The sequence below is a fragment of the Dryas octopetala genome, chromosome 5, assembly GCF_963921425.1.
Source record: "Dryas octopetala chromosome 5, drDryOcto1.1, whole genome shotgun sequence".
Lineage (NCBI taxonomy): Eukaryota > Viridiplantae > Streptophyta > Magnoliopsida > Rosales > Rosaceae > Dryas > Dryas octopetala.
In genome coordinates this window covers 13968728-13982131 of record NC_141370.1, presented here as the reverse complement: position 1 = coordinate 13982131, position 13404 = coordinate 13968728, and the positions used below count along the sequence as shown (strand labels likewise).

The following is a 13404-nucleotide window of genomic DNA, read 5'->3' as shown; positions in this document are numbered from 1 at the left end:
CGAGCATGACAAATGTGCCCGAACTAAGTACGACTCATATAACATTTTTTTTTTCATTTTTAATGAACTTTTCAACAAGAAAAATTAGTTTTACAAGAAAAAAAATGTTAACATTTAATTCTAAAAAGGAAAGAATAAGTTATTTTTCTAACCTAAGATAATATTTAATTGTAATGCGGTAATTAAGTTACGCCACTTTTAATCAATCAACTATCTCATATTTTAATCACATTCCTATACTTTAACTTCTATATACTTCACACGCATTATGTGTGTATAACCCATCTAGCATTGTCTGATTATTAACAAAAACCCTCCTTCATTTAATATCATAGATAATCTTTCTATAAATAAACTGTATATGATATTTGAGCTTGAAACCTACTGTACTAAAGTAAAGGCTGGTGTCATTAGACGAAATAGTAATTAAGTTGCATAATTTAATCAAGTGAGTTGGTCAACTGGCCGGCCTTGTATGTTTAACCCTTTATCCTTAGGCTAGCAGATCTGTTTATATGTTTTCTTTTTTTGTTATATGGAAAGAAATCAAACCTGGATATTATAATTCTAACCTATTACTCTACCCACCCTCCCACTTAGGCCATCTCCAACAGATGAATGTTGAACCAAGACGACGGTGCCGTACGTGCGCGTAACTACAAAATTGTTGAGCTTCGAAATTTAAGAAAATAAAATTGTAAACAATTGTAAAAAGATAACGAAAACTACTAAATATTTAATCCATTACATTTTCAACAGACAATTCAACCAAAATCTTTTACAATTTACATTATACAATTCATAACATAATTCACATTATACATTAATTTGGAACAAAATAAAAATTTAGGTATGAAATTAAAACAAATAATATTTAAATATCTAATTTGGATAAAGCCCAAAATTCATGTACCAAAACTGATAAAAAAAAACCCAAATATTAATTGGCAGCAATGGGAAGTCAAACCCCATACCTAAATTCCAAAGCCTTAGGTGTTGTCGAGTGTCGACGAACCAGGTTACACATGCTATTGTGTTTAGAGTTGGTTTTTAATAATACTAATATTATACTTTTGCAAATATTAAAATTAAATCATTATATTTTTTTATTATTGAAATACAATCTCTTATGAAGCTACAATAAAATTGTTTAATACACTAAATTCTATTTTTCTATCATGCTTTGATGCCTTGTTATGTACATTTTTGTACTGTAATTGCATAATTGTATGTATTGCAATTGTTTGACAATGCAATGTAATTGTGAAATTGTTGATAATGTAATGTAACTGTGTGATTGTTTAAATTTCTTTATTAATTTTATAGTTGTCAAAGAGAGATACTTCAAGTATATAAAAATAGAAAAAAAGAAAATTTAAAATTAGACATACACATACTAGAAAGTTAATATCTACAAAACTGTATTAAGTAGAATTAATGCAATTGCTCTAACACAAGTTTCCATGTAGTCAAGTTGTCGGTGTGCTTCCATCATGTACAAGATTCGGAGTTTGATTCTCAATTAGTTCAACCTGCACTCACGCATGTTGATTAAATTCACTAATCAGGGAGGAAGAAAAGAAATTTAAAATAGTAGTAGTGAGAAATTAATTCTAAAAATCTTGGTCGTTATACATTAATTATATTAATAACTGGGGGTTATAAATAGTTTACGAAAGCTTTTTTCCCATTTTCCGTCTTGTTGGTGTTTGGTTTGATATGACTCACACTGAATAACACTATTCAAGCCACAACCTAAACCAAATATTGTGTTTTCATTTAAGCTGGGTAGGGGTGTGCAAAATACCAAAAAATCGAGTTTCGAACTGAACTAAACCGACTAAATTGGTTTGGTTTGGTCTTTTTTTATTTTGTTGTTTTTGTTTTCGGACATCAAACCAAACGAATCTTAACTTTGTGGTTTGATTTTGGTTTTAATAATGAAAATTTTTTGTTTTAACCGAACCGAACCACCATTGATAATATATATTAATTTTTTTATATATGATTTTAATACTAGAAAATTAGCATTAAATACCAAATCTCAATAATTTTTTGGTATAACATGAAGACTATATAATATTTCAATTGAACTACTAAATTTAAATGTAGTTTTTTAGAGGGAAAATGTTAGCAAAAGGACTATAAATATACTCCTATTTTTAGTTGAGGATCCCGATTTCACTTTGATTCAATTAAGGACTATAATTTTTCAAATGGCTCAATCAAGTACATTTCGTCATGTCTGTCACATTTACTGTTAAGAATTGGTCACGTGACCAATTTATAAGGGCAAAAAAGTCTTTTCTCCCCTCCCCTCCCCTCCCCCTTCTCTTTTCTCTCTGCCCACCAGCCAGCTCCCCCTCCCCGTCACAGTCACCCATCCCCGCCCCCTCCTCCCCCTATACCATCGCTATCCCTCCCCCCTCCCCCACCAGTCCCAGCCCAGCCCAGCCCTGGCCCCATCCAGCTCCACCACCCCAACCCAGCCCTGACCCCGTCGCAAAACCCAGTCAAATCCAGCCCCAGCCGCACTAAGTGGGCAATGCCTGTTGGGAGCTCTACTGCCTGGAGCATGGCATCCAGCCCAATGGCCAAATGCCGAGCGACAAGACCATCGGCCGCGGCGACGACGCCTTCAACACCTTCTCCTGGAGCATCTCTCCGTTGATTACGGAAAGAAGTCTAAGCTTGGATTCACTGTGTAGGGAGAGGGATGGCGCGTAGAGATATGAGAGATGGCGCCGGGGCTGGGTGTGACTGGGTTTTGCGATGGGGCCGGGGCCGGGGCTGGGTTGGGGTGGTGGAGCTGGATGGGGCCAAGGCTGGGACGGGTGGGGGAGGGGGGATGGCGCGCAGAGATACAAGAGAAAAAAGAGGGGAGGGGAGGGGAAGGGAGGGAAGGGGAAAAAAGACTTTTTTGCCCTTATAAATTGGTCACGTGACCAATTCTTAACGGTAAATGTGACAGACATGACGAAATGTGCTTGATTGAGCCATTTGAAAAATTATAATCCTTAATTGAATCAAAGTGAAATCGAGATTCTCAACTAAAAATAGGGGTATATTTGTAGTCCTTTTGCTAACATTTTCCCTTTTTTAAATTAGATCACAAATATGTTAGCTCCTTTGATTTGAGCCTTTTTCATTTGACATTTTTGTCATTTGGCCCACATATGATGAGTGTTAGTTAAAATTTATAAGGTTTTGACAAAATTGCCCTTGAGGCTTTTATATTATCTTGAAAATTTGCTAATGTAGTCTCAACTTCACATTTAGTTGTGACTGTACGACACTCACAACTTCAAATTTAGTTGTGACTAAACGACAGTCACATCTAAGTTGTGAGACAATCATAGTTAAGTTGTAACTTAATTGAATTTTTTTTAGAAAAATTATACAACAATATAGTATAAATAGATATCAAAATAATACTTTTACTCAAAATAATACATAGTATAGTAGTGTGAGTTGTCTCTTTTAATTTACCAAGATAGTCACAGTTAAGTTGTGACTGGATTGATTTTTCTTTTAATACAATATAGTATAAATTAATGTAATATTTGTGATATAATATTTTTTTTATTTTTTTATTATAGTGGCATGTGATGTAATATTTGTAAATTATAATATCTTTTATTTTATTATTTTGTTTGACTTTTCAACTAGTATCTAATCTAAAATACTATTTAATTTTGGTACATAAACTAAAAAATTATTAAAATTTAGTAGTTAAAATCAATGAACCTTTTTAATACCTATTAATTATAAAATAAACCAAATTCTCTATTATAGTTTATATATGTTTATAATTTTGTATATATTTATTATATATTGGCTCAGTTGTTATCTAGTTTCCGAATAACCAAACCATCCAAACTAATATTTATGGTTAACCAAACCAGTCAGATTGGGCTAAACTTGGTTTGATTTTGGTTCTCAAATTTGTTATTTCGAAAATATTAATTTGATTACTGTTATTCTTTTATAGTTTAATTTTTCGGAACCATGCACACTCTTAAAAGCTAGTTGGGTGATTGGCCAAAAAAGAAGAAGCTAGGTGGGTGGTTTACTGAACTGTACTAGGCTACTAACTCAGGTTCCCATGTGATCTCTAACTACTCCTACAAAGTACCAAGTCCCTGTCTTTCGAAGATAGCAACGTACGGAACTACAACTGCATTTTTCGTATTTTTTTGTCCGGTAAACATTTTTATTATTTTATTAACTTCTTTTTTTTATTATTATTTTATTTAACTTCTGCAAGACAGTTGTAAGGATTTATTATTGTATTAATTAATTCTTATTATATTAGTCAATGCCCATTTCAGCATAAAAATTAACCAAATTGGTGGTAAACATCACCTGCTGTAGTCTGCTATAGCCTTTTACAACATTGGAAATTTGGAAGTAGGCTAAATTCTGAGTAAGTAAACATGATGGCAGTTGCAGGACAGTTTCGGAAGCCTAATCTGACCTCTTGTGGGAGAAATTATACTTTAACCTTTTGTTTTAATGTGCTATTCCTATTCTATTTTGGAACCCTTTGCGGCTTTATTCTAAAGCTAATAAAGCCAGTCCTTGCTTTAAAATTAACAGGACTAATAATTCATCAAGCAGTAGCTGCAATATGCAGTTTGCCATTCATGGTTAAAGAAAAAGACTAGCTAGCTGATGCAAAACTTAAAACAGGAACAAATAAATCCGAATAAATGTGTATTTCATGGAAAAATGAACATTCAAGAGCATGCTAATTGCACAACTTCAAGCGCAGCTGAATTCCCAATATTTCCTCAAAGTGACAACCTAATATAAAATCTGATTATCCAACTTTATATATTTGTCGAACTACAGTAAATTTAGCCACCACATAAAGGGGCCTTCAGTCACCAAGAAAGCGAAAGCTTGTGGCTGCCCATTCAAGTCAAAGCTACATAAACATGGGAGTGAATAATGCAGCAGCATGATCGAGATTTAAAAGGATTTACTAAAGGCATTCCGCAAGGTCAGTCCATTCTTCCCTTCAAGATCCTCTCCTTCAATTCAGTTGGTGTTCTGCAGTAATGTGAATACACATTTTAAACGGTAGTAATTACCTCTCATATAAGAGAAAAACGAAAAACCCCTTATAAATCTTACTAACGAGAAGTTATAATATAGGGAGAAGAGATAATATGAATGAACAAGAAACCACTAAAATGGATTAAAAATTCAGTCCACCATGGAATTTGTGTCCTGGGATATTTAACAACTCTAACAAGATGGGGGAAAAGCTTCAATTAATGCTCTATTTCATCAGCAACAAAATGATAACTGAATGCAAGTTATGGTAGCCATTGTTAAAATTATTGTCTCTTCTTTCAAGGCAGCTTCACAGCAGTCACAAGAATCATAACAACAATATGGCTTCAGGACAAATGACATTCTCAGCTTCTTACATAGCATTAATCATATTATGACGAAGCACAATTTTACAATCAGAGTTATTGCAATGACAAATTCTTTTCCTCATTGTATTAAGCCGAAACAGAGAAAGAATAGTTGCTTTTTGGGCAGCTAAGAAGATGGAAGAAATGAATTTGGAATCTTATACCTGCTTAATTCCAAGTATGAAAGACAAAAAGGAAAAGTACAATCTTATAATGCATGGCTCTTCTTTAATCCATTACCTATTTTAATATATAACACAGTTCATATAGATTTTTTTTTTGGTCTGAAAGTTCATATAGATATTGCTTATAAAGACAAAGTCAAGGGGTATGAAAAGGCTTACACAACATAGACATGGCCTCCCCACCCACTCAGACAATCTCGATCTACTGATGATAGCAATGCTTGAGAGACGGTCTCAAACAATTCCTCTGGTTCCTGAGTGACAATTAGTAAATATACTGTTGTTAGAGTTGCTCCCAGTAGTAAGAAGACAAATAGGAGGACCAATTTAGCAGTAGTAGCAGCAAACACCAACACAACGATGTGATTAGCAAGTAATAAATTCAACCATGACATAAGCCCCTAAAAATCATGTGAATGATTAATAAAGCTCAGTTGGTGATGGAGCCAATTGTTATCTCCATATATGTTTTTGTTTATGTACCACTTCGCTGCTGACAAGATACAAATTACAACTTAAGAGATCTCTAAGCTTTGTTTTTTCTTGGTTTTTATTGCTCCTTTCTCTGCTACTTTCAGTAGTTACGATGAACACAAATTTATTAAATTAAAATATGAACCACAATGGCCTTTGACAGCGTGGAGTGTCAAGTTCTTGAATGCTAATTATATTAAACATATATGATTTCCGAGAATATCTAAAGTATATAAAACTGAAAATCTCAAATACGAAAAAAATATAAGCAGATCAAATAACAAATCTTGACTGCCCATTTGGAAAGAATACAGCAACAAACCATATCAGGCTTGAACATTGCCTCACAAGCACCATAAAGGGACTCTGATGCAGTGCCAGCAACAACAAAATCCTTTGCTAGTTCCCTGCATATACAGAACACAAATAATATCACTACAAGATGGAAAATGTGTATAAACATATATAGTAAAAAAAAAGAATAAGCATGCATATTTATTCTATCTAGGAAGATTGATGAAATTTTTAAGTAATCCTCATCATCTCAGCAGCTCTAAAATTGTGAGAAAGTCAGAAAAGAAAACAAAAGCAAAAAATAAACTTACTTGGCTCCAATTGAATCCATTGTGCAGATGAATGGCTTGTCTTCATCTCCCAATCCAGCAATCACAGGCTGACAGAAGTATGGACCAAATCTAAATTACAAAAAGGAATAAAACATTTGTAGTTATTGATAAATTCATATGATATTAACATGATTTTACGAACATCAATATTCATATTAAGCTAAAATTGTTAATGACCATCAAATAAAGAATAAAAGAAAACACAAAGGCATTCTGGAAGTATGTGTTGCAAGAAGAAATTGCTTAAGTTTCTACAAAAGGGGGTCAGATAGGGATGATAACGACGATGATGGTGATAAACGTGGCAATCAAAACAGTTAAGAAAAAAACAATAATGAAGTAATAAATTGTTCTCTTAAAAAAAAGTACTAAAGTGTTTAAGTGTTGAACTTCAGGTGATCAGAAGTTGCAGCCAATCATTCCAAACCTTTTCTCATAAAGAATAGCAGAGACGAGACTGGCAAAAGTCTCGGGCTTCATATCCCTCTCTTCGCGAAGCTGGTACAGCTTGTGCCGGAACATAAGCCTCTGATACCTTTATCGTCAACCAAAAGCACAATCCACAAAAGTTTATATATATGTATAAACAAATAAATTTATATGAAATAAAGTGAGAGGGAGCAATAGGAGGAGCATACAGGGTCTGAGCATCGGTGGCAAGGCCAGAGAGGCCAATGAAGAGCCTATCGTGGACTCTATGAATTCTCTGGAAATCGGTGGCAACTGTCTGGAGCTGAACACCAAGTCTTCGATCGCTTGCAATGGCAAAGCAGTTCTTCCCCACCATTGCGACTAGAGCACTCCCATTGTACTCGAAGATCTGTATCCATTTTAAACAAATGTCAATTCCATTTGTATATGTAACCCTATGCATTTGTGTGTAATGCAAGCTTCAACCTACCGACATCAGAGATTAGTCCACTGAATCACTTTGAGTTAATGGAGAGGATGATTGCTTTTGCACAAGAAGCTAACAATATGATCCCTAAGGGCCTGTTCGGTTTGCGATCTGGATACAATTGCCAATAGTTAGAATACAATCTAAAAATCTGAATTGCTTTCTAAGTCATTTTAATAATCAAAGCCATGCTTGGGATTAATTTTGAGAACTATTTTCAAATTACTACGGATTGCGTTTGGTTGACATGTTTCTTGAAAGAGGTTTCAAATACTTGGTATTAATTTAATTGCCAAATACTAGGGGCAACATCATTCAAAGTCCTTACACACACATACATGCATACATAAAGTCAGCTCCTGGCAACAAACAAATAATGAACTTCCACATGGATAATGCCATTACAGTCATGTCAAGGATCAGCCCTATGATGTACACTACCATTTTAATCTCAATTCACCCAACTTTCCTTGTAGCTCCAGTGTTCCACAAGAGTGCAACTTGAATGCCATTACAGTCATGTCAAGGATCAGCCCTATGATGTACACTACCATTTTAATCTCAATTCACCCAACTTTCCTTGTAGCTCCAGTGTTCCACAAGAGTGCAACTTGAAGCTCATTGAAACTTTACCCAAATAAAACACACAAAAATCAGACCTTTACCCAGCCCCATTGAAGCTCAAACAAGAAACCCACTTCCTGTTAGGTATTGATTCAATACAAGAACACTCAAATTCCTTCCCATCAACAGTGCCAGTTCCTTTCATCACTTTAACAAAAAAAAAAAAAATGAGCCCAGTTCCATATCCTCCACTATGAACACTCTCGTTGCAGTAATTTGACTAATTTTCCAACGCATTACCAGAAACCAAACAGGGAATTCAGAAAGTACAAGCATAAACTGATTCCACATATACAAAAAAAAAAAAAAAAAAAAAAACAGTGAATCTCAAATAGAGAAAAAACAATTATCATAGAAGCATCCGAAACTCAAAGTCAGCAGAAAAACAAATACCAGTGCGAGAGTTGTTAAGGTTTGTACCCGAAGAAGGAGAGGAAAAGAGTAGGCTTTTTACCTTGTGATCTGACTCAGAGCCAAACGCAGGGCAGAGGAGAAGGAAAGCGAAGACGAAGAGAGACTGAGAGAGAACGGTGAAAGCCCAAAAACCCTGTCCGTTGGGCTTCAGCTTTCCCGCCTCTTATTAAGTGAGCTGGGCTCGACCCAGATCTTGACCCAGGACCTGATCCGTGGGCTGACCCGTTTGATTCTCTTTTCCTTTTTGGTCTGATCCGTTTGACTCTCATTCTCGATCTTTCTCAATTTTTTCTCCTATATTCTCTATTTCTCTCTATTTCTTTTTGACATTGGTTTTCAATTACAACTTTGGTGTTCCTCAAAACCTCAAAACCTATAAATAGACCTTTATAGCCTTGTAGTTTTGGAAAGAGTTTAGCATTTGAGATTCTTGAGTTCTGATTTAGGTGGGAATTGGGAATGATGCCAACTAATCTTTCTAACAATTCATCAGTGATGGCTTATGATGCTATTCACTCACACCAATAATAGCACCTGTACAAAATGTTTTGAGTATGACATGAAGCCGGTAAATCACAGGACTATTAAGGATGATGACCAAGAAGTGCCAGAAGATGATACAACTATTTTGGTAACATTCTCTCAATATGAACTTAGAGACTTCTTCACCAGGTATCAACCGACTTTCACTTTTCTTTTTGCTTTGACAGGGTTAATATTGATGGGTATCACATTATTCATGCTATCCATATGCAAAGGGTTGACCCAGGGGAGCTCGCATTGTGTTTCGATCTGCTTCCTTAATTGCACATCAATGACTGGCGTGGTTGGGGAACAAAATACATGCCAGCTCAACCAACAATGAGTAAGAAGCCTAATTCAGTAATTCACCAATAAAATCACCGTAAGTAATTTGTGTTTGAAGCATTACATGTTTCTCTTACCCTATAGACAAATTCAATGAATGTCTCATAGTTCATGGCCAAGTGTTTTTTTTTTTTTTTTTTATATTCAAATTCATAGTATGACACCATTAACACCATAAGGTTATTTATTAATACCCCAAAAAAAAAAAAGTATAAATTGAGGGAAAAGAGATTAAGTTATCTGCCTTACCTTACACCAATTATGTATGTCAAACTGTTTGTTTTCTTATCCCCTATGGCCTTGGACCCTTGGACGATGATAAGGCATGTTAACCAAGTTGTGAATATCCCTGCCAATTAATTTGATGGCAAAGACACTAAACTGGCGTTTTGCCAAAATTCATTTGACAAAAGGACATATATATCCGCCGATTCCCTTCTCACACTCACAGGAAGCTTTAATTTGTAACCAAAACGGCAAACCCAGTGCCTGCCTGACAGCACTGTGTATACATGTAACTTTAATTAGTTTGGAGCTAATGGCAAGCACAGACAAGACCCATGCCTTGCATGTACCATGGACCAGTCCATGACCATGACTAGGAAACATAGCACAAACCAAAAGTGGGTGATGGCTTTGAGTATCACTTAAGAGAACTAGAGGCACCTAATAAATCTCTTATAACCAAACTTTTTGAACATGATTTTTATTTATTTGAGTGGAAAAATATTAATTACATAATGATTTTTCCAAGCATAAATTATCACATCAGGATCAATCAATTAGTAGCTAGGCAACTCCACCCATTACCCTTTTGACATTGGACCATCCACCTTAAGAGAGAGAGATGTGTGGGACAATTTAGGAGGGAGAGATGTGTGTGCCTTTTGCTGGTTATGATTGGCATTGACTCACTTGTCCAAATGTCTTTGGAAAGTTCTGCTTTTTGTGTCCCTCTTGTGGGATTCTTCTTCACCTTCCCCAACCCAAAGCAGGGTCTTGCATGTAAAAAGGCCTCTTCCCCATTTTCCCGCCATTACAATTTAGTGAATTTACACAAACGCTAGCTCTCTCTCCCTCTCATAGCTACTTATCTATTAGCTAAACGACATTTTATGTGGATTTAGTTTTTGCCAACTCGAGGCAACTCACCCACCAGTCCCCACTCGTGCCATCACCACCAGCCTCACATCCAGAGGCATGCTTCTGCAGCTTCATGTTTAGCTATGTGATGATTTGGGCACTTCCATCTTTCCAACAATGAAACACCTTTGACTAGTCCTTTTCTTATTTAAAAACTCATTTTTTGTTGTTTTAGTGTTAATTTGATACACATTATTGATTAAGTCTCTACGTGTTCAAGTTTTTATAGTCTATTATTTAATATGGTATTAGACATGCAAGATGTTCGATGTTTCAAACCTCAAATTCTCATTTCTCACTTCTTTGTTGGTTTGTAAGATGAAATGAAATTGCATTTATTTGTTTCTCAATATGCAAAATGAGGTTACATGTAACAATGGTACTATTAGCTTGATATACAGAGGTTTCTAACATTTAATACCAAGCATAAAATCAAGCTATAAACAAAGAGGAATTTCCCAATGTGAATCATTGCATTGCTTCTCTAAATGTTGAACATATTGGTATCAATAACAAGAACAAAAAGTACCACTAAATCATTGAATGATTAATGAATGATAACAGAAGTTACCCTTCAGCCAAGAATTTGCTCAATCACTTGGTGTTGCCCACAGTAGTGTGAACAAATATTGGGTCACAATGATGAAGCTCTTATATGGTTTATGTCTGTACAAAATTTTGCTTCTCATGATGCAGTTCATTCTAACAGAACACATTCTAGCTTATTTATCGTTTTCATATAAAAAATAGGAAATTATAGTGAAAGCAACAAAAACAAAGTCCCACATGGTTCAGAAGCTGCAGTTTCCTTCCAATTTTATGAGCTTCTTTTGAATTTCAAACATATTTCCCCTACACTTCTAATTTGTCTTCTCTTACCATTCCAGTTGCATTTGGTGCTTGACATCTTGGTAAAACCAAGCTTGGCTATATGACAGACGTTTTATTGATTTAAAATCCAAGACACATGATTGTCCAACCTAATCCTCTGTTTGGGAAACTAACAACTTTCCATGAAAATCTCAGTAGCATGGAACTCTTTGTCTTTGGTCTCTTAGATCATTGTAGAAAGGATGTCATTTTTTGTGGTCCATGATTAAAGAATATCATTAAATGCAACAGATAACTCCAGTGTTCCATGAAGCATGTCTGTCAGTTTTGATTTGAAAAATTAAAGATTCTCCTACTCTACAATTGAAAACACAATTTTTTTTGTACTCGGTATTCTGACAATTTTGGCATTGAGAAACCATCCATCTGACTTGTACAAACACTTGATAATAAGATAAAATAGAAGTTTCATTTGTTTATTTATTGGGACTAATATATGACTTCAACCCCCAGCAATGGAACTTAAATATGGCAGATGGGTCCAAAAGGAACCATGTATATTCTGTCTCTACCCTCAACCCCAAATGAAGAATCCCCGAGCAAAGATAACATTGAAAACATTAATCTGATGCTAATAAACCAAACATAAAGCAGTTAATAATATAAGTCATTTTCATATCACCTAAGGCTATTAATATTTTGATAGCGATCATGCTGTTTCTTCTTGGGCACAAGAAATTGAAACACGGATATGGATGATTGTCATCCGTTGATTAACTTAAGTCCCACATAAATCTATGGTTGAGAATTACTCACACGCATCAATGTATAGTTGAGAATTGCTTACGTGCATTACTCGACTTTGAAGCAACACTCAAAAAAAAAATGCTGGTATCTTTCTGTTTTCCACTTTTCCTTCTTAACCTTTCCTATATCTTGATTTTTGGACTAAACCCATATTTTCATTCTAATACACTTTGCAAACTCATGTAGTTACACTAGACTTTTGGTTTCTGCAATCTCAATACAAAAATTAAAAAGGTACCCAGTAAACAACTACTAAACAATTCAATGAAAAGTTTTGCAGTGAAAACTGAAAAATGAAACCTTTCCTTTTTCTTTTGCCCAATTAGGTGAATATCACGACTTTGACAACAACAAAAAAAGGGTAAATATCACGACAAAAAGAGAGACCTGGCCACCTTACCACACACACTGCCATGCCATCATCTCTTTCTTTTGTATTGGTATTGGAAAAGGTCAAGCTCCCATATAATATAAGCATATTTTATTGTGGGGATTCTGTGACAAACGTTAGTCTACTGGACACTCAAGGACAATTTGGGCATCTCCTATTTTCTCCAAAAAGAGATTTTGACAAAGAGAAAGCTCACAAATCTTCAATTCCTTTCAAGCATCCTATGTCTCCTTTATCCCTCACCTTTCATCCCTTTCGATGGGTGCTTTGCTTTTTTCTTCTAAAACCAAAACATTTGTTAGCGAGTCATAATTGGACATAACCCATTTTTTGTTTCTGCCCGCAATTATTGTCTTAATTTTGAATCACTCACTCACCCCTTTTGAACCATCATCGTCACACAAACATATAATCCCAAGTTATGTCTATGTATATTGGACTTAACAGTATAAACATATTGAATGACTTTGTTCTTACTTTTCATCCTAAAATAGCATGCAACTGATGTTGCTTAAACTCTTTAGTTAATCTCATGAATTGGTGGTATATTATCATTCACAGAGTAATGTTCCATCTTACATACATAACTTTAGATGTAGAAAATTTGATGTGACATTAACAGTATGGCAGTAATTTTGAGTATGGTTTGCAACTTTACATATTTTGGAGGATTTTTTTTTTCAGTACATACTTGCATAGCAAATTAGCTATGACA

The 13404-nt window shown here is 34.9% G+C and overlaps 1 protein-coding gene across 2 annotated transcripts; it reads right to left on the bottom strand.

Annotated features, from left to right (window-relative positions):
* Positions 1-4689: 4689 nt before the first annotated feature.
* On the bottom strand, positions 4690-8807 carry LOC147284582 (proteasome subunit beta type-3-A). 2 transcript variants are annotated; one of them, XM_086244026.1, is made up of 8 exons: positions 8691-8807; positions 7616-7723; positions 7353-7534; positions 7142-7249; positions 6694-6783; positions 6411-6495; positions 5774-5868; positions 4690-5055 (listed from the first exon to the last, which is right to left on the bottom strand). In XM_086244026.1, the coding sequence occupies exons 2-8, from the start codon at positions 7619-7621 to the stop codon at positions 5007-5009; spliced, it is 615 nt and encodes a 204-aa protein (XP_086100152.1). In that variant the 5' UTR covers positions 7622-7723; positions 8691-8807; the 3' UTR covers positions 4690-5006. The 2 variants fall into 2 exon arrangements, with proteins under 2 accessions (XP_086100152.1, XP_086100153.1); XM_086244027.1 differs by having other exon boundaries at positions 8657-8694.
* Positions 8808-13404: the final 4597 nt, after the last annotated feature.